General features: G+C 36.1%; 2 protein-coding genes and 1 long non-coding RNA gene across 5 annotated transcripts; 1 reads left to right on the top strand and 2 right to left on the bottom strand.

The window, feature by feature from the left end:
- Positions 1–3475: 3475 nt before the first annotated feature.
- On the bottom strand, positions 3476–5819 carry LOC110861924. Of its 2 annotated transcripts, none has more exons than XM_035845132.1 (4): positions 5484–5819; positions 5158–5236; positions 4381–4465; positions 3476–4302 (listed from the first exon to the last, which is right to left on the bottom strand). In XM_035845132.1, exons 1-4 carry the CDS (start codon positions 5706–5708, stop codon positions 4272–4274), a joined length of 420 nt encoding a protein of 139 aa, XP_035701025.1. In that variant the 5' UTR covers positions 5709–5819; the 3' UTR covers positions 3476–4271. The 2 variants fall into 2 exon arrangements, with proteins under 2 accessions (XP_035701025.1, XP_021966751.1); XM_022111059.2 differs by having other exon boundaries at positions 3476–4286.
- Positions 5731–6596, top strand: LOC118433326. The gene is made up of 2 exons (XR_004833321.1): positions 5731–5870; positions 5930–6596. It is a non-coding gene; the product is annotated as an uncharacterized LOC118433326 (long non-coding RNA).
- A 9443-nt stretch (positions 6597–16039) lies between these two features.
- Positions 16040–21434, bottom strand: LOC110861972. Of its 2 annotated transcripts, none has more exons than XM_035845110.1 (3): positions 21300–21434; positions 17136–21169; positions 16040–17037 (listed from the first exon to the last, which is right to left on the bottom strand). In XM_035845110.1, exon 2 carries the CDS (start codon positions 20363–20365, stop codon positions 19325–19327), a length of 1041 nt encoding a protein of 346 aa, XP_035701003.1. In that variant the 5' UTR covers positions 20366–21169; positions 21300–21434; the 3' UTR covers positions 16040–17037; positions 17136–19324. The 2 variants fall into 2 exon arrangements, with proteins under 2 accessions (XP_035701003.1, XP_021966796.2); XM_022111104.2 differs by having other exon boundaries at positions 17544–21169.

The following is a 21434-nucleotide window of genomic DNA, read 5'->3' as shown; positions in this document are numbered from 1 at the left end:
TTTAGAGTTCATTATAATAAATATCTTAAATGCGTGTGTAGCAGGAATGAGGAAGATGTAATGTAATCTGTATGTTCAGTGGCCGTGGAAGCGTGGGGACAATGTCACCACGGTTTTTCGATGTCCCCATCGTCTCCCCATGTTATAAATATATATAATCATCTCCCTTCCCAATCATATAAAGTTATGTCCCCAAATGTCCCCCAGGGCTACAGTGGCCACTGATTATGTCCATGAATAAAAAGTGTACCTCACATTATTAAAACATATATCCATTTATTCATCTTAAGTATGTGCATATGACCAGCAAGCAACAAAGAACTTTTTCATTCGTGATGATTATGTGTATAGATATGTAGAAAATGTGCAATTCTGCAATTATTTTCAAGAAGCCCGACCTAAGACATTTATACACTCTTAAAAATAATTTCACCCTACTGAACAGTAATTAAGGGGCTCTCAATTTCACATTAAATAAGTAATCTATATCAAATGTAGAGTAACGTTAACTTGATAAAGAGTAAAGTTTACTCTGGGTTAAGTATAAATAGTTTACTTAATGTAGAATTGAGGGTGCAATTACTAATAAAAAAGATAACATTATTTTTAAGACTGTACACAGATCTAACAGAACGACTGAAAAAACCACCGCTTTACACAATATTTTAGTGTACTTGCAGACCCATAATATGAAATATTCTGTATTTTGAAATCGACCGGTTTTCCAATTTCAACTACAAACACACTTGGGAATTAAATTACTGGATACATATACATACACAGAGGGCGAAATTTTATATAAAAAACACTAAATTCAGGATATAAATCACGCTAAATAATTTGTAAACACTCGCCGAAGCATGGTAGTGCTCTTCTTTTTGGGCAGTGATTTAGGAGACATTTTGTCACCGATGGAAAATAAGTCAACATTTCCTGAACCAAACACACGTGCCGTCATAATTTGAAAACAATCTTAACATTTTTATCCGAACCCAGGATTTTTAGCATATGAAAATAAAAATCAGGATTGAATTTTGTGATTAACGAGGATTTTCATTTTTAGTCCTGCCTGTTTCGTGACTGAAATATTTTTGGTTAGTGACAAAACGAATGGTTTATAATTACCCAAAAATAGAGTCCTATAATACCTCTGGGGGTGACGATTTGTCGCCAAATTATTTAGAGTGTTCATACATATGTGTAGTGCATGCTTCAATGAAGATCCATCATTGCGTTAGAACTTACAATATGTAAATATCTAAATATGTATCTATCCACATTCACCAATTTGGCATTCTTTTCAAGCTTTACGATATATAAGTTAATTGCGGTATTGACCAACTTACATATGTATGTATGCATATTAAGTTGTCTTATCAAAAACAATAGGTCTTAAAATAACTTTGGTAGCAACGATTTAATTTTAATAATAAAACATAACCAGGTTGTGTCGTCTGAAAAACTGTCAAATTTGTTAGTTATCTAAATAAATATATTCATTAATCGAAATTCGTAACTTTTATTGGTTTTGGAAAATTGAAACTATGATATATTTACGTTTCAAGTGGGTTGCATGTAACCCATTTACTTTTAAAATTTTATTGTCGTGCTCTATGATCTTACCGCTTGGTATTATTTTAATGCTAGATTTGTAAGGGAGGGAATAATTACTGAAGCCCTAATTTATGATAAATACAGATATTAGCCTAGTTTCCTCCAAATTTTTATCTTATCGTGCTGGTGAAAATTTTTCTCTTTACTCTGTAACGTACATACATATGTACAGGGTGGTTTAAATGTCAGGTTACAATGGAAAATTTTGCAATGGGAAAAATTCGCAAATCTCCATTAGTTACTGAAATTTTGCCTCTGAAATTCAATATTTTAAGAATTTTGTCATCAGTGTTCCATAAGTTTTGATAAAAATTAATAAAAATCTCGATCCCAAATCCGTAACTAATGGAAATTTACAAATGTTTCCCATTGAAAAAATTTCTATTGTAACCTGACATTTAAACCACCCTGTATGTACATACAAACATACATGGATACATACATACATAAATATGTACCCACATCAATGCATACATAAGTTGCTCTGAGGATACTGAGCAAACTAAATGCCAAAGTTTACTCTGCAAATCATACATAGAGGGTGTTCCGGATGTAATGCAACTTTGGTCAAATGCATATATCATCGTGATATCAATGTGCCCCAAATTCGAAATGGCGGGATTATTGTAGTACAGGCATCCATCAAGTCGAATCCGAAAACCAGAAGTCGGTATCTCCAACCGTTCCAAAATGAGGTCAAAAACCAGCGAGCAACTAGGAAGGGACGTCTGCCACTACTACGAAAATGTGGTATCGCGCTCCAAGAAATTGACCTACAGTCACTTCATAGATCAACAAATTCCAAAATCGACAATTTGTCGTATACTACAGAGGTATGAGCAGAGGGGAACTGCTGATTACAAAAAAAAATCTGGCCGTTCAGTCCATGTGGCTACCCCCAAAGCGATAAAAGCCGTTGACAAGGAGTACAAAAAGGATCCTGGAATGTCGGTGCGAAATTTAGCTCACAAATTGAAGTTATCGCCTACTACCGTACATAATATTAAAGTTAAGAAGTTGGGCATCAAATCTTATAAGGCTATATCAGCTCCTAAATACACCGAAGAGCAAAAGAAAAGGTCAAAGACCAACTGCCGGAAGATTGCAGAGAAACGACTCGACCCGAAGTTATCCAAGATTCTTGTCATGGATGACGAGACTTACTGCCCAATTGATCCAAATGACGTTCCTGGCACCAAGTACTACTCTTCAACTGACAAAAAAACCGTACCAGAAAAATATAAGTATAAATCTAAGTCAAAATTTCCTAAGCGGTACCTAGTATGGCAAGCGATTGACTCTTTGGGAAACGTTTCAAAACCTTATGTGACCAACGCCACAATGAACACGGAGAGGTATTTGAATGAGTGCATAAAGAAGAGGTTGGTCCCCTTCATTAAAAACAGGGATGTTCTTTTCTGGCCGGACATGGCAAGTTGTCATTACTCTCGTCCAGTTGTGGAGTACTTTGCGTCGAAAAATATCGATTTTGTGGAAAAAAAAATAATGCACCAAACGTACCCCAGGCAAGACCTATTGAAAAATTTTGGGCTTTATGTAAGAAGGAATATCGTAAACGAAAAACTCCAGCCAAAAATTTGAACTCATTTCGCCAGATTTGGTCAAGAATCTCAAAAAAGAGGGGGATTCAGCACATTAAGGCACGTGCCGTGTATGGGGAGACTGCAATAAGCCATAAGTGCTTACGCAGCTGGCTGGTCCTGTCTAACAATGGCAGGATCGTCACCCCACCAATACATACATACATACAGGGTAATTAATTACTGATGTTGAAAATTGGAATGATAATTGTGGACAATGATGTTATACAAGATCGGTTTCAGACGATCGTGAAGATTAATTTTGTCGTTAATTACGCTCCTAGTTATTATTATTCATTTTCTGTTTTGAGTTGTTGGAATGCGTATATATTAATTAACATCGTAATCTTTAATTACAGTTCTTTAGTAAATTTTCCTTCATGATTATATATATATAAATTTAATTAATTTGTAATTCAGTAATTAAGTACTTATTGTAATTAATTACACGATTGACGTAATTACTTAGGATTAGTAATTAATTACATATCATGTTTCCTAAACGAAATGTTTCCTAAGCGACATATGTACATTTACGTACATAACCTATTATCAGAGTGGTCTATGAATTACAATAAAAACTTTTAACACATGCAAATACATTATTAACAATTTTAAGATGCGTCATTCGAATTAAACTAGGCCATTTATATATTTACATATTCACACATGAAAGAAACCTGGTTGCACAAAATGGGTTAAAAAATAGAATATTTACATATTTACAAGCAAAATATTTACGTACTTAAGCATTACGTAGTAAATCGGGTAAGTAAGGCACTCAATCAGTAAGTCATTTATATGTGAATACAATCATTCAGTTTTAAGATAAAACTTGTGCAAACATTGATAAAGTTCATTCACATAATTCATTCATTACTCACCGGGTTATATCGGTCACAACGGCCGTTTGCACTTATCATGAACTGCTTACTTCTGTAAACTTTTGCTCAGATTGAGGACTTCGTTAAAAATTAAATATTTGTATCCTGTTTGTATTAGGGCAACGGTCAATTTCGTACCGTACAAAAAGTTGAGTCGTAAAATTTCAGGGATTCAGTTGGAGTTAGCCTTTAATTGGAAAAAACTTTAAATAGATACTGTATAAGTTGGAACGCCGATTTTTAGCCTTATTTTAGTAATTCATCAGCTAATTGTCACTTACTTTGCACTAAAATTTATAACAATGAACGGGAAAGGTGGATTTTCTGGGCTACCTTCATTCCTTTCGAATCCAAGCGAGGTAAAATCTAAAATCAAACTGCACTGAAATATGTAAATTCATCTTATCTTATAAAATATTAAAATTGGGGATGATTTATTTAGGCCCAGGGACAAATGTTTGGGGCCTTTACTGGAGCAGCAGCCAGTGTTTATGGCACTTATCGGACAATGGAGTTAGAGGAGAAAAGGGTAAGTATTTATTTTATTGATGAAATGTGTACGAAATAATAAGCCAGAGACGTGTTCAGGAACTTTGATGCACTCTTAGAAATTCAGTATTAAAATAGCGCCAAGCATATTCTTGTATGACTACTACTAAAGCGGTGTAGAAATAGCTCGATATTAAAGCAAAGAATGTACAATTCTATCAGGTGTCAGATTTACGAGCTTATCCTCTGCAAAAGTTTTACTAAAATTTTATCTTATTTGTCACAAATTTGTACGGATCAGTATGGTCTTAACATCAAGCGGTAGTAACTTGAGAAGTCTGACTATACCAGATTTCTAATAGTGTGCCTAGTTATGTACTCTCCATTCGCACACAGTTGAACTTTAACATAAATTGAGAATTGTCAGAAACTTCGACACTGTCGGTATTTCCCTCAAGTTATGATGACGGGAAACTTTGAGACTGGCAGTGCCGTAGTTTCTGAGAAATCCCAATTTCAGTAAAAGTTCTACTATATCCGAATGGAGGTACATACATATATGTATGTACCTCCGATCACGGCGTGCTGCGGAACCTGCCCATTGCTGGATTCTACCCAGCTCAAACTGGCCGTGGGTCCGATCAAGACCTAAATTAATAAAACCAATTAAGTAAAATATTAATAAAACCCAAACCCTAAATAAAGCTGCAAAATTTACTCAATTTTAAGTAGAAAAAGAGGATGAGACAACAATTGGGTAAAATTTGTGTAAAATTTATCCAACGGTTGACAAAAAAAATTAGCCCAATTGCTGCGTAATTCTAGACATTGGGTAATTGTTTTACAACTTTGTTTAGAGTGTACAAAAACACAGAAACCAAGAAAAAGATCTTACCTCATAATTCGGCATGCTGATTTCCTTCCCGTCATACGCAATGTATGCGGATGAATGACCCACGTGCAGTTTTCCAGGAACCACACCCCCTGCGTGGGAGGCTCTGGCGACGTACAATTTCTTCCCAGAATCGATTCCCGCTTCCACGGCGAATTTTGGGAAGGATCCTCGCGACATGGCCACCCACTGGAGACCCCTCGGCTCCGCCTGCATTACTCGAGACATGGTTGCCGTATAAAGAATGGTTGCGAATTTGCCAAAATTTACAGCTTTGCCGAAATACGAATGATTTATTGGAGTGGAAAAGTAGTCGCTTAAGTACGGATTTTTGCATATCCAAATCTGTTGCCAGGAGAGATTGTGTTGGTGCAAGGTCTACATATTTATGTAAATACGTGACTGATAACTGGGTGGGAGTTGTTATTAAATAGATGTCAATTTCGCAGGTGATTCATTAGCCTTGACCATGATCACATACAGCCATCCTGTCAAAGGAGCAGAATTTGCACAATATGTATGTATGCATGCAACTGATAGCGAATTTATGTTATTTGCACATGCAGTGGCGGGTAAACCGGGTATGTGGCATAGGTGACACCTAGGGGCCCCCGCGCAACGGGGGCCCCCAGCCTTGCGTCATCTCGGTGCAGTACCGGGTAAGCCGGGGAGGTGAGGTATTTCTGACGTAGGGGCCCTCGCGCAGCGGGGCCCGCACGCATAGTCCCGGTTGGGACTATGCGTAAACAGTTACAAGAGTTCCCAGCGAATTTCTAAAAATAAATTCTAGGGTAATAAAGCAATGCAAGTATAGGAATTAATTGGTGGTATTTACTCATGTTCAGGTAGTTTGCGAAACCACGAACAAGGGATAAGTAGCTACATATATAGGTAGATAATGTACACATAAACGAATAAGGTACTAACTAAGGGCTCCAATAACTTTTGCATGTGATTCCGCAAAATTTCTGTATGTTTGCCAGATAAATAATTTCTAATAAAATTGGGGGCCCCTTGACGTGCTAGCCAAAATACATGACTTTTAACGTATTCCTGCGATTGATGCTTTTGTGGATATTTATTTGGTCCAATAAAAAAGTTAAATTATTAAATTTATCTTAATCTAGTCTTTTTTAATCTGTTACCTCGTGTTTATATATACTCGTCATTTCATTTTAATTTAGTTTTCATTTTACTATAGCTTTCTCGTCATTTTCATCTTTGCAATTTATACTTTTTCACAGAAATTCATGAAATATTGATGTTCCGTTCACAGCAACTAAAAATTAAAATCCCGAATTTGGAAGGAATCCAAATTGTTTCCCTATTGGTTCAGAAAAGCAAAATGAAATAAAAATATTTAAGATGTAACGAAGTAAAACCTAGGATACAGGACGTATCAAGTAGGGCATCCAGAATCGGAAAATTTTGAATAACCGGTTTTCGATTTTTCCGATTTTGCCAAACTTTCGTAAAACCGGTTTTCGATTTTTCCGGTCATACCTGTGCAAGTGAGTTGCGCTTCACTCAACTTCACTCATTTTCACCTCGAGTAAAGTTGCCCTTCACTCCCCTCACTCACGTGAAGGAAGGCTGAGTGAGGCTTCACTCACTGATAAATCCCATTCTCACTCCTTCATTCCCTTCACTCCCTCATTCCTAACACGCCATTCATTCCCCTCACTCATCCATTTCCTTCACTCTTTCTTTCACTCAATTCAGTCCCTCGTGTCATCATAAATTAAATATTTTGGCGCCACCTGGTGGGGCAACGTGAGATTCGACTGGGGCAATGTGAGACAAGACTGGGGCAACGTGAGACTGGACTGGGGCAACGTGAGACTGGACTGGGGCATTGTGAGACTGGACTGGGGAACGTGAGATTTGACTGGGGCACAGTGACAATTTTCTGGGGTAATAAGGGACGGTAGTAAGTGAATATTGCCACGCTTATTTGAGTATGTAAACTAATTATCCACCCTGCATTCCTTCACCCTTCTTCCCCGTAGATGAACGAGTGAAAGAGATGAAGTGATGAAGCCTTCATCTCCTTCACCCTTCTTCATTCCACTCATTTCTCGCTTGGGCCTCCCTCACTCACCTTCACTCACTCGATCAAAATTTTCAACTCCCTCACTCAGCTTCACTCTCCTTCATTCCCTCATCGTGAATGAAGCCTCAATCTGCCTAAATTGAGTGAAGCTGCACAGGTATGTTTCCGGTTTTTCAAATTTTCGTAAAACCGGTTTTCGATTTTCTCCAAAACCGGTTTTAAACCGGTTTTTGAAACCGGGTTCTACAAAATTTAAGAAATTTGATAAATATAAAGTGGTAAAATTTAAAGTTGAACACACTTAGGGCATTAATTTGGAAAAAAATATTTCAGAACAATTTATTTTTGGACGAAAAACAAGAAATGACAAATATTTAGTGGTTCTAAAACAATTTTTATCAAAAATCGAAAACCGGTTTTCGAGTGTGATAAAACCGGTTTTTACAAAACCGTTTTTCTGGAAAATTATAAAACCGGTTTTCGGGTAAATCGAAAACCGGTTTTTAACCGGTTTTACAAAATCGGAAAAACCGGTTTTTAACCGGTTTTACAAAATCGGAAAAACCGATTTTGGATGCCCTAGTATCAAGTAAAAGTACATTACCTATATGTATATACAAACCCTACAATGCAGCCTGATATAGTACAACCATAGTTACAGTTGATTATGAATAAATTAACGCCATTTTCATTTGCAAAAGTTGAAACACTTTCAACTTTGGAAAACGGCGTGAAAATGAAACCAAAATGAAAGCAAGATGAAATGAACGCAACTATAAAATGTAATCATCTTGCTGTTAGCATGGCGTTAATTTTTCGTGACAACAAAATGAAACCGAAAATCTATAAATTGAGTTGATCGTGAAAGTGAAATTAAAATGACGCTAAAGTGACGAGTATAAATTAGGCGTTGCCCGGGTTGCGAATTCTTGGCTTCCCGTCTTGCCGAACGAAAATCAGATTAGTTCTTGGAAAATAATGTAATTTTTACCGTCAAGCTAGAACTAATGATTTAATTAAATTGAAAAAATTACGTAACTTAACTTATAGGCATGCTCAGGACATTTTCGCTGAACTAACATTAAGTTATTCACCCTCACAAATAAATGAGAGAGCCCGTATTTTGCATTTAGTTTGCCACCCGTGAAGTTTTTCCACCCGTGAAGGAATTTTTGATTGATTTTCAACATCTCATCATGACTTTTTAAACAAGCTGCAGCCTTTCAAATTTTAAACAAATTCCAAACATTAAAGTACAGTTTAATCAGAATTATATTACCTAATTTTACAAAATTTGGTTCTCAAAAACATCAAATTTTCAGTAATTTGAGTTTCTTTTGCATTTGTTAAAATTTACAAATACATGAATGAAAATATTAAATGATAGACGTTTTTAGAAATGTATTTTCCTAATTTGAAGTAGGTAATTTTCAGAAAGCTACGTTTTGAATTTGTCACATCGGCTTAAAATAAGAAAAGTGATAGGGTTTTGGAAAGTCCGTAGTTTGTCCGAAATTTAATTAAAAATTCCGCGAAAACACTCGCATGCATGAATAAGCAAAACTGTAGGTTTCTTTGTTGCTGAGCATTAAAATTAACGGTCAAAGTCCGAGAAGCCCATGTCTGCACATTGTAAGTATATTAAAAATCGTCACAAGAAAGTCACCTAGGGGCCCCGAGCTGGCTAAACCCGCCACTGTGCACATGTGTACATACATAATTCTGTAAACACTAATTGGTCACAATATTAAACAGAGCATGTCATTCGTTTCTCCGAAAAAGCTTTGGTGATTGATGCATATGTCCGGTTACCGATAAGCGAGAACTGATAATTTTTATTAGACGATTTCCATTTAAAAGTGCAACTAGGTGTGTAATTAAGGATAAGAGTTGATGAGTAATTGAGGGCGGAAATTAACTGATGTAGCCGTGAGTCGCTAGGACTAAATAAAAAAAGTATGATGCATAAAATTAAGCAGACATTATAATACTTTTAGAATCCAGCATAAAAATAATACCGCTCAGTATTGAGAAGTATACATATTTATCACGTAATCAGAGTAGTATTAACAATATTGAAAGTAATGCTGGGTCAAACTATCGTCAAATTAAGGGTCATCAACGATGACTCATCATTTGACAGAAACTTTATCAAAAAATATGTGCACATGTCAGACATATTACATATATTTCGCACTTTAACGATTTCGATGTACGAATATGATGGTTTAAACTTTGCGTAATTTCGTATCCATAAATAATCCACAATAATATGACTGGTGACTGGATATAATTTATAAAATTATTTTGGACTATTGATTCCCCACTGCCTCAATTTTGGAACCCTGATTTGCAGTTTATCAAATTTTACAAAATAATTTCGTTTACCGTGTTAGTTAATTCAAAATTTGTCCTTTTATTGATTCATATTTCAAAAAAAGTTACCTAATGAGTAATGACTAACATATTCCGATTACACAAAGGCTTCTGCTCAAATTAAATACATGTTTCGCTGGACAGGTGTACAAATAAGGGTACAGGCTCTCCATAATCGCTACACATCTCATGTACTTTGCGCAATCTAATGGATAAGCAAATGTTCCGGCAACCGTACAAGTAAAGCCAGGAATTGGGGTGGTCGTACTTCGCGCGGTTGTTGTGGTCGAAGGTGCGACCGTAGTGGTAATGGTCGTCGGTAGTTCCGCATCAGTCACACATTTCCCCAAGAAACAGTGCTGTATTTGAAGTAGGCATTTCGAATTTTAGCACAAATTCGAGTTCAAATTTCAAATTTGAACACAAATTCTCAAATTCAGGTTCAAATTTGTTTCCCCTCTAAGAGGACGATTTTAAATTACGCAGCACTTCAAAGGCAGGTAGGTCGTTTTAAAATTCCGTTACGAACCATTACGGATGGGGAGGAGTCAAAAGATAGCATTTAAGAGCTCATTTAAGAATATGCGCTACTGCCGCTGGTCTCTGGTCACCCCACAGAGTACCCACACATATCTACGTAATTCAAAAACTCACCTTTCCCTCGTCAACATCTCCACACGGTGCGCCATCGGCTGCATTTTGGTATTCAGTACCAATCCAATTGCAGGTCATATCTTCGTTCGGCGGATCACAGGGCCCGGTCCACCTGCGCCATATCTTATCACACATGGTATCCTCAACAATGGGCGTGGAACCTGGGCCGTGGACTTTTACGCAGTACATTTGTATGTCGAATATATCTCCCGGGTTTTTGTCCGGAACGGGGAGCGGATTACCGGGTGCGTTCTTTTCGAATAGGCAGGATCCCGAGGAAGCAATATAACTTCGCATGGCGGCCTTACTACAGTCACTAAATTTAAACTATCTCCAATTCCTCCGGATGTGTGCATTATGTATCCATCCGACAAGGGGCAAGCGGCCGAGGTGCCCTCACCATCATGGGGCGAGCCGAGACTGATAAGTGAATAAATTGAAGAAGATACCATAAATGAAGTTGTGGGAGTGGGAGTGAAAGGTTTAGACATGGTCATTTAGCATTTACTCGTGTAATTCAATATTGCAGCTTATAATCCTCGCTCGCACGGCGGGAGACGGGCTTATACGCTAGTAAATACATAATTGATTCTTACCTACAATGCAACCTTTTCCAGGCTACATAGCGATTGTGATTTGTGAAGCGAGTTATATCAAAAAATAATGAATCACGTGGCCCATATCACACCCCCTTGATGAAATATGCATATTTCCTAGCAAAGTTCAGGGCGGACGTTTGTATGACTTCATGAACGCAAAGGTAAGTGCCTCCTGATTCCTAATTTTTGGCTTGATTTTTATGATATAACTCGCTTTCCAATCCTGGTGTAGCTTGAAAAAAGGTCCCACTGTTAGTATAAATGTATCACTTCAATTATATGCTACATGTATAGTTTAAGATTAGAGTCCGACTAAAACCAATCAATTTTCATATCCACCACATCCCGAAATATTGCAGAAAAACAGTTTGAGGATACTTTCACTTAATTAAAATTCTATTTGCTTACTTGTGACCCATTTCATGCGCAAAAATTCTAACCCCGGAAAAACTCTGGCCCACATCTCGGTTTACCGTTGTTTTGGCCCTGTCTCGACAAGTCCCCCCTAACCACGCGACCTCACCGATGGATCCGAAATTTTCCGTACTCATTAAACCCACAGAATCAAAAGGGACGTAATTGGCGGCATTTGTAACCATGTAGTCACCTACGATTTAAACATGAGTCGCACAGGAAGTTAAATAAGCGTGACGGCCAACAATTTACCTCATAAATTCGTCGAAATTGCGAAATGTGCTTACTGAATTCATCCAAAATCCCGTGAATATCAAAACTTCCATCAAAATTGTTATAATTTTCCACAAACGGTTGGACACCTCGAGACTAGAATGTGACATCAATCAGGCTAAGGGTAAGAGTTTTGCTTTTGAAAACGCATACCCACGGGTTTTACCCGGGTTTTTGGGTTTTTGGGGTAGTATGGATTTTCGAAGCAAACTAGGACTGCCAATGAGTTCGAGTCAACTCATTTGACTCATTGAGTTAGTGAGTTGAGTTGAGTTTGAGTCGAGAGTATAACTCGACTCACTTTGAAATGAATTAGTTGAAAAACAATGAGTTTGAGTTGAGTTACGGAAAATGAGTTCGAGTTGACTCATGAGTCAACTCATTAAGGATTTTTTTACTGCCAGTTTGTCCATTTCGAGATTTTCACCTTGATGAAAGCAAGCTGCTAAATCTGTAGTCAGCGATTTGTGTTAAAATTACTCACATTTTTCGATTTTGCACATTTGCAACCTCGGGAATCACTTTCTCTCCAAATATTTCAAGATTGGATTCGCCGGGCCGGTTGAAAAAAAAATTGAAAAATGTGCAATTGTCAAAAAATTTTGAATGAAAAATTACACCGTTACACAAATACACATACTAAACTGTCCTCTCCATACCCGTCGTCATCATATACCGATTTGTTGATTAGCTTATCGAAATTAACACAACAATTTCATATTTGTAGATTATAGTCTTCTGTAGATGAAAATTGTAATTAGCGACTACCAATATCGTGCTCAACGGAAATTTTATTTAAAAATCATACGTTTAACGAGATTTCTAACCCCTTTTGAACTCATTTATTGAAATAAATATTTTACTCTAAAAGAAGCAAGTCGATATGAGTTTAGTTTGAGTCGTCAACATTTGAGCTGAGTCGAGTTTGTGTTGAGACTAATTTGAGTCGAGTTGAGTTTGAGTCGGTGATTTTTCTTATTGAGTTGAGTTGAGTTAACCCTCAACTCAACTCAACTTATTGGCAGTCCTAAAGCAAACTGAGGATAAATTGTGACAACAATCTTACTTTCCAGACATGTCGCAACAAAGTTGCTTACTAATTAAGTTTTAATCACTGATTAATTCGTAGAATTGTTGTAAAACCCTGTTATCATACTTAATTAAAGGTGAAAATCCCGACTACCCGTTGGAATTGCTCATATATATTTACTACCCCAAAACCCCCCAAGCACTGCAAAACCCCAATACCCCAAAAATATTACCTCCATCACGTAAATTCCCACCAACTGAAACGCAACATTTGGATCTCCTACGACGGAAAACAGATTGTTGACTCCTTTCACGAAGATGGCATAATATTCCGTAATCGTGGAAATGTCGCCGTTAAAAAGAGTGAAAAGTGAGAAATCGACGACCAAACCGAGCTCAACAACGGCCAAAGTTTGGATGCCGATCGTCCTACTGTTTAAGTTTGTTTGTTTCAACCAATCTTGCCCATCGCCGGGAATATTTACTAGAAAGAAGTACCGGCAGAACATTTTATCACTTGGTTTTTGACAAAAACGTTTTATCATTTAATAGTAAAATTTTATACCGAAATCTGCGTTTTGATCGGCAAATGTGGTAAGCTCTCCAATTTCGTGGACACCGGCGTCATCATGGTTTATCTGCCGGCCATTAACTATCCCTCGCTGAGTGATATAATTAGCAATAAAGATAGATTAAGTGAGCAATTTATTTATGTATTTGGTAATAAGCTTTATATGAAATTTTGAAAATTCGCAAAAAAGTTTAGAATTTTTATCTACTGTTCATCCGAAAAAATGTGGCCTTCGCCGAGCCAATTTTCTCTAAAATCTTACGTGGCAGCTATGTACAAATAATTTTAAGGAATATCTTAGCAACTTTGAATTCTAGCATCGAAATAAATTTCTATAAGGGATAAAATAACAAAAATAAGCAAACTGCACCAAGTGACCTTTTAGAATTTCTAGGGTCACATTTTTCTCGGATGATCAGTAGTCTTGCATAATAATTACTTGGGTACCAGATAATTCCCATCCGGGTTAACTTTAACGACCGCATTTTGCTCTGGATCCTCCAAAATGGAGTTTTCCATCTCCATCAGGGCATTTTTAGAGGGTGTGACATCCTCGTAAAGAGTATCCGCAGTGACGTTACGTCTTCGGACAGATACAATTTTGAAGTTGTCGTGAAAAACAGGGAAGCTTTTCAAATTAAAAAATATACGTTACACAAATTTTATAGATTTTCTAAACAAATAGTGAAATTCATACAGTAGAATTTTTGCGGCTAGTCATATTATTTATATATGCACATATGTACCAATTTCACGCATTTATTCTACATTGAGCATAGTGAGATTTATGCAAATAAAATGACACGTAGCAATAATTCCATAGTAGGGACCGTATGTTTAAATAGTTTTGCACCTGATTTTCTCAAGTTGAGATGGATCACATCTTCTCCTGGGGGATGCACCCTGGCTGAAAAGCCCTCATCACCACTCCCAACCTTCGAAACTTCGACATTCGTCGGAATTGCCTGCAATGAGACAATCACTGTCAAAAGGAAAACCAACAGGGCCTTCATTTTCGTAAAATTTCTAACCCACAAAATAATTGGTAAACCTTTGAAGTCTGCTTACAAAGTGAAGCAAGTTTCGTTTAATTTGAGATACTTATTTAATCCGAGGTTTAAACTGTCTATGACGCAAATGGTAGACGAGTTCAATTTATCCATCAATAAATTCCAGTTATTATGGATTTGAGGCACCGCATAAATTAATTTGAAATCATACTTACTTTCTTATCTACCGCATAAAAGTAGTTGAATTTCTGGCGTATTTATGCAAATTATTACATGTGATTTATGCGGTACCTCAATCAAATAATGGCTGGAATTTATTGATTGATAAATTTAACTTAAACTTAACTTTGCTTTAACAGCTTTTTAAATGTAATTCGCCTTCTATTTACGTCACGGATTAAATCTCGAGTCTCGAGTCTATGTAAGTATTTATCTCAAATTATGCACGGATTAATTTTTAATCTGCCGCATCAAATCAGTTTAATTTTCACCTGTATACAAATGTATGTAAATATGTACGTGTTGCATAAAATTGTATAAAATCACGTTCTCTGTTTTATTTCTTATCATAAAATATTATTAGAGCTGAACTGTGCATAAGTATTATTTTTGGAAGGATTTTATTTTTTTTATAATGAACGAATCCGACAAGATAATTCTATTTTGACTTTATTTATTTTCCGGATATCCGTAATTTAAGTTTTGTTAATCTATGCGTTGGATAAGATGCCATTAGTTAAAAAATGCTTATTTTCATCATTGGTGCAAAATTATTGAAAAATTATTTATGTAGTGACGGTTCGTCAATCTCGAAATCGCTGAAAATCGCTGAAAATCTTTAAAAATGCTGTTTAAATCACGCGTGTAGTTACCTGGCTTATTCCGGCCTGTTAATGCATTGTGATGCAAAGATTATGTACATATGATGTACATAGTAATCCGGCTTATTTTCATCATTGGTGCAACATGCTTGAAAAATTCTCCATGTAGTTACGGTTCGTAAATCTAGAAATTGTTGCACGATCGGTGAGAACCGTTAATAATTCTGTCTAAATTACGTATCTATTTACCTGGCTTATTCTCGCCCATTAATGCATAACTATGAAAGGCTTTTGTACCTATTAATCCGGCTTACCATTCATCATTGGTGCAACATTATTACCAACAATTATGTTTTTACTTTAGTAAAACGAAAAATTATTACCAACATTAAAACAATTTGTTGCTCGTGCAGCAACACAATGCATAACTCGTGGAAAACAGCGAATGTGCTCAGTTCAAATTTTCACTGCCAATTGGACGCTTGTATTCGATTTTTTAATCTTGCCATTTTTAGTTCATGATAAATTCAGGAGATTCAATTTTCATTGGAAAATAAGTATTCATAAATTAATGTTGGGCATGTGTTCTGTGAAAGTATTGACATTCATTATGTACCTATTTATGTACGTACATACGTATTTGTATAATTAGTACATACACAAGGTGGGTATAAATATGTAAATACATATGCTAGTACAATTTTTAAATTTGGTTTTATTTTTGTGTTGATAGCCGAACTCGTACTGCTCATTTCAAAATATTGTAGATACATACAGTTTATTACAATTTTTTATTAAGTAACACTTATACATTATGTATTTCTATAGGTATTAACGTAACGTAAATATCGCCACTGGCGAAATCCAAACCGAATCATGAACACGACAATTAGCAAAGAAAACACCCCTACATACCTGTTCGCCTTGATTCATTTGACTGATAGTGAATGCTAGTGAATTAAAATGCATTTCCGTTCATTTGAATGAAAATGACGGAAAGATTCCGTCATTTCAGATGAATTATTATAAATGAAAATTTTTTAACTCATTTAATTTTTCACCCTATGCTTAACATATGGGGCTAAGAAGGAAATAAAGTCCGATGAAGTGAAACGAACTGGATTTAAACGAAATGACTGGGAACTTCCGTTAGAATTCGGGATGACTAACTCTTGAATGAAAACTAAACTTTTGAACAGGTTTGTATCTATGAGCCCCGTCAGAATCAAACAATGTGTAACTGAAACTTTTCAAATTTTTCTTTAAAAGGTAAAATATGAACGTGCATTTTATAACCGTCAATTTTCGGAATCGTCCTCTTCGGTCCGCCCGTGACCCGGATGGTGTGATCACTTCCGGCATAATATCCCATCCAGAGTGTGTACACGCTATTCCACGCGGCATTCATGGAGTTCAGCACGGTTTCAGGATCATCCCGGACGAAACCGTCACTTTCCTCGAGGATGTATTTGGCCTCGTCCTTGGTGACGTTCATGTATGTAGGAGCCTCCATGTGTCTTCCGACCGCAGTAGTTTCATTGGTCAAGAAGTAAATTTGCTCGAGTGCGCCGTCAGGGTCGTAGCCAGAGTTGAGGTGCGCGAACGCCGTGAACCAGACACGGCCTACGTGATAAGTTATGCACTGTCCGGGGAGGAGTGTTTCGGTGAAGTAGTACGTCACCAAGACCGATAAGCCGGTGCTTATCGGGACAGCCGCCTCGTTGCAGAAGGTCGTTTGTGTGGCGCCCATTTTAAGGCTGTGGGGAAAAATTAAAAATGCATTTGTGTTGTTAAATAAAGTAAATATATATATAATATATATATATATATATAAATATAACTTATATGTACATACATACACTTAAAAATTTGTAGCCCTTTTAAAAAGTGAATAGTCTCAATTTTAAATCAAGTAAACTATCCTAAATTCAGGTTAAAGTTGACTTGAGAGTAAATTAAAGAGTAAAGTTAAAGAGTAAATTCTACTGACAATGGGGGAACCAAACCATGTTCAACCCATATTATTTTTTGACCATGTTTGTTTAAAATAGCAACTCTTTATGAACAACATTTAGTCCGGAACTTGCACAGATGCGAAAAATTTAGCAAGGTAGGGGCGTCCCAAGTCCGCGAAAACGCTACATTTTCAAGTGGAGTCTGTGATTCCGGCAGCAGTTCCGCGTGTTCGCGAATTTGTAGTGCATTTTTAACCGCGCATGTGCATATACATAGGTAAATATATTTGGATAATACACATGTTTACCTATTTGTTTCACGTCTGCATGTGTACAATACTTCAGGAATTTATTATTATATGTAAACAAGTAATTGTGCAAGCAAAGGTTGTAAACGATTTGCAAAATTAGAATATTTATTAACAATTCAGCTGTTCAGGGTGAGAGAATGAGTAGGACTGGTTTAACCCGTATAAGTAAATATGTACATAGATATTTACATGGATTGTACATACATTCAGTTATTTTATATACAACTTTAAATGTATGTTGATTGCTCATATCTGGATCTGGATTCACATTAATATCCTGAAATGATTTATGTATAAGCTGAGGAGGAGGATCCTGAGTTGAGATTTCACTTTGTTACTCACTCCATGGTTCTTGTTGCATGTTTTAAGTATATGATGCTTGTATGTAAATCGGATTTGCATGTTAAACATTTTATTTTTGAACTAAACATATCGATCTGTATATTTCTGTAAATACTTATCGAACGATACGTATCTTATTTTTGCTCTTAATACTTATCACAGACGGCACAAGTTGTTAGCAATGCATTGATTCTCAATACTACAGTAAATTGAAGATTATGCCTTCGAACTTGCTCATTCCTTTTGATTGGCGAATCTCAGAAGATGTCAAAGTTTGAAACTGTTTCGGAAATAAATTGATAACTTTACCAATTTTTGTTTTATCCAGATCCCAGTATCCTCTTGAATTCAATTTTTAGCAGAAATAATTTATTCTTTATTCCTACGAGTAGTTATTCTTGAATGGGTTCCCGACAAGATGAACAAAGTTGCTCAATTCAATTTACCTTTCTTCAAGTGTTAGCCACATTCAGTCGATTAGACTGGTTTACAAGTTATAACCATACGTCGGATATGAATGAAAAATGACTTTTCCCATTTATTGACCTACAGTCGCCAAACTTTCACAGAATGTTTACGGTCACTAGTAGGTCACGCAGGTCAAAGCATATTTTCTCATATTTGTCATATTTTCGGGTTTTGGGACATATTCATATTCCCGATCATATTTCGGGCTTTTTTCGTTCATTTTATCATTTTTGATCAAATTCTAAGATTTTGCAACCAAATCGACAGAAAATGACAAAAAATTCAGTTTTCTCACAATGATTCAATGTGAGAAACTTGCAGAAATTTACACTCACTTTCGCCTAATGTGATTAATTCACTGGGAATGAATTAAATCACCCCAGAAATTGTTTTCTTGATAAAAATTGAGTATCACAAGAAAATGTATCAAAAAATGCAACCAAAAATTAAAAAAATGAAGTCATTTTTATGTTCATATTTTGGGGATTTCTACGGTCATTTGTCATTCATATTTTGAGGTTTTATCGATCATTCATATCCGACGTCTGGTTATAACACACTAACTTGGCTTGCTTGACAATATACACTCATTTTATGGAACAACATTTTATTTATTAATTACCAACACATAAAAATATACTTACTCATCAATTGTGATATTTTCTTTTATTTCTGGATTAATTTCAACCGTAATTATTCACGAAACAATTTTTTAGATATATTTATTCTGCATAAATAAAACTCCAATACTCCTATGTTTATTTAGGTTATACAATATTTAGGTAATTTAGGTTATATTCCGTACATAAATAAGTATGCGACGAAAATATCGAAACGGATGTGCAGACATATGTATATTTGATTTATTTGATTTATTTATTTCAATGAGACACCCCAATGCTGGGTTATTACGCCTCAAGGTAAAAAATTTGTCATTACACTAGATTTAAGAAAATAAATAATACAATTTATCCAAGTGCATCATGATCGTCTAAAATATCAAATAATTCCACCATTCTCTCGGTACATTGTTCATGAACAAGCTCACATTTAACTAGTCGTTTAAATTCAATTATACTTAGATTTCTTAACTTTTCAGTGATTCGTACCGGTAAATTCAGTACCGTTTTTGACGCCCTATATTGAAATGACTTTCTCATTAATCCATTACATATAATGTTAGGCTCAGAATACGTTACAGTTCTTGTTGCCCTTACTATTCTTTTCTCTTGACAAATATAGTCCCGGAAAATTCCCGGTCCGATATTATTATACATATTAAAGGCAATTTTACTCATTTCAAACTTACAACAATTTGCATTTAACCACTCGAGATCTACAATGATTTCATCAGAAATGCTGTCAAATTTAGATTTACCATACACAAACCTGGCACATCTTCGTAAAATATTATTAATACATTTTAAGTTGCTACTCCCAACTAACCAAATCGGACAACAATACATTATAATAGGTAAAATTAAGGCTTGCACCACCATTATTTTATGTCTTACATCGAGGACTCCCTTTAATGAATATAGCGACCATAACGCAAAGTTACATTTCTCCGCTACCTTATCACATTGTAAATTAAATTTTAAATCGTTATCAATTATAATACCGAGAATTTTTATAAAATTAACTCTTTTCATGGGTACACCATCCAGTTTAACACTAATATCCTGAACATATTGGATATGTTTTTTTGCAGCAATGACCATCATTTCACATTTATCATTATTCAGTTCAAGCCTGCTACTTTTCATCCAATTACATATATTTAATAAATCAGATTCAAGTTTGCTAACAGTTTCAGAAATATTACCAATTTCACCAGAGATTAAAATTCCCGTATCGTCCACAAATTTTATACACAAAGAATTACAAATACATAGTGGCAGGTCATTCATCATTATGAGAAACAAAAGACAGCTTAAACATAGACCTTGAGCCACACCCATATTTGTCGGTAACGTATCAGAAGAACAGCATCTATTATTACATTTCATGTAAACAAATTGTTTTCTGTCAGTTAGAAATAATTCAATAATATATACACATCGAAATGTATATATACATATCGAAATAATTTGTAAAGTGGATGAAACAAGTCGAAACAAAGGCCAATGGGTTGACGAGTTATGGAACCAATGCCATTTCAAAGGTGGGCATTTAATTCGAAAATAATATACAAAATTACGAAATGGAAAAACCCGATGAAACCTTTGCACACACAGCTTAACAATCAATCAATATGCATCACAAACGGTTCAAATTTTTGCCTAAAAGGTAAAATATGCACGAGAATGTTATAATCGTCAATTGATGTTATAACCCGCGTGGGACCACCAGAGACATGGATTTTGTGACTTTTTCCGGCATAATAGCCCATCGAGGCTGTATACACACTGGCCGACGCGGCATATATGGCTCTGGGCACGTCCCGGGAATTATTCTTAACAAAACCCTCGCCTGCGGCCATGAGATACGTGGCGTCTTCCTTCGAGAGGTGTATGTACTTCAAAACGGGTGCTTGCGGAAGGTAAGCGGACCGTAAGTAAACTGCGCGCCGACCGCGGTCGTTTCGTTGGTGAGGAAGTAAAGCTGGTTAAATCTGAGGGGCGGGTCGTAGAGGGAGGGGATATGCGCGAACGCGGTGAACCAGACGCGACCCACGTCATAGGTGACGCACCAATTGGGGATGAGCGTCGCGGTGAAGTAGTACGTGACGCCGACCGATAAGCCCGTGCTTATCGGGATGGCCGCCTCGTTGCAGAAGGTCGTTTGTGTGGCGCCCATAGCGACGGTGGGAACTGGAATTAGTTTTAAGTATTGAACAGATCAATTCAGTAATTTTTATTATGTATGGAAAGTTTGTGTAGGTAGAAATGCATTTAGATAGTAAATATATACCAGATTTTTGCATGTAATTTATGTATTTACCTGTTTTATAAGTGGACACAATATTTCAGGAACTTGTGTATATATTTGCAAGATATATGTAGTGCAAGCGTGTACGTGAAGTATGTAATGGTTGAAATTAGACAAATGTCTTAAATATTTCTAATTCAGCTGTCG

The sequence above is a fragment of the Folsomia candida genome, unplaced genomic scaffold (genome assembly GCF_002217175.1).
Source record: "Folsomia candida strain VU population unplaced genomic scaffold, ASM221717v1 Fcan01_Sc047, whole genome shotgun sequence".
Taxonomy (NCBI): domain Eukaryota; kingdom Metazoa; phylum Arthropoda; class Collembola; order Entomobryomorpha; family Isotomidae; genus Folsomia; species Folsomia candida.
Note: the sequence above shows the minus strand (reverse complement) of the source record. Positions and strands in the feature narration are given on the sequence as shown.

Coding starts and splice junctions, on each gene's coding strand:
- LOC110861924 (XM_022111059.2), bottom strand. CDS start 5,708: ATGTCTCGAGTAATGCAGGCGGAGCCGAGGGGTCTCCAGTGGGTGGCC. Junction 5,237..5,483: donor TCAGCATGCCGAATTATGAG/GTAAGATCTTTT, acceptor TTATTAATTTAG/GTCTTGATCGGACCCACGGC. Junction 4,287..4,380: donor GTTATAAATTTTAGTGCAAA/GTAAGTGACAAT, acceptor TTCCAATTAAAG/GCTAACTCCAACTGAATCCC.
- LOC110861972 (XM_035845110.1), bottom strand. CDS start 20,365: ATGAAATGTAATAATAGATGCTGTTCTTCTGATACGTTACCGACAAAT.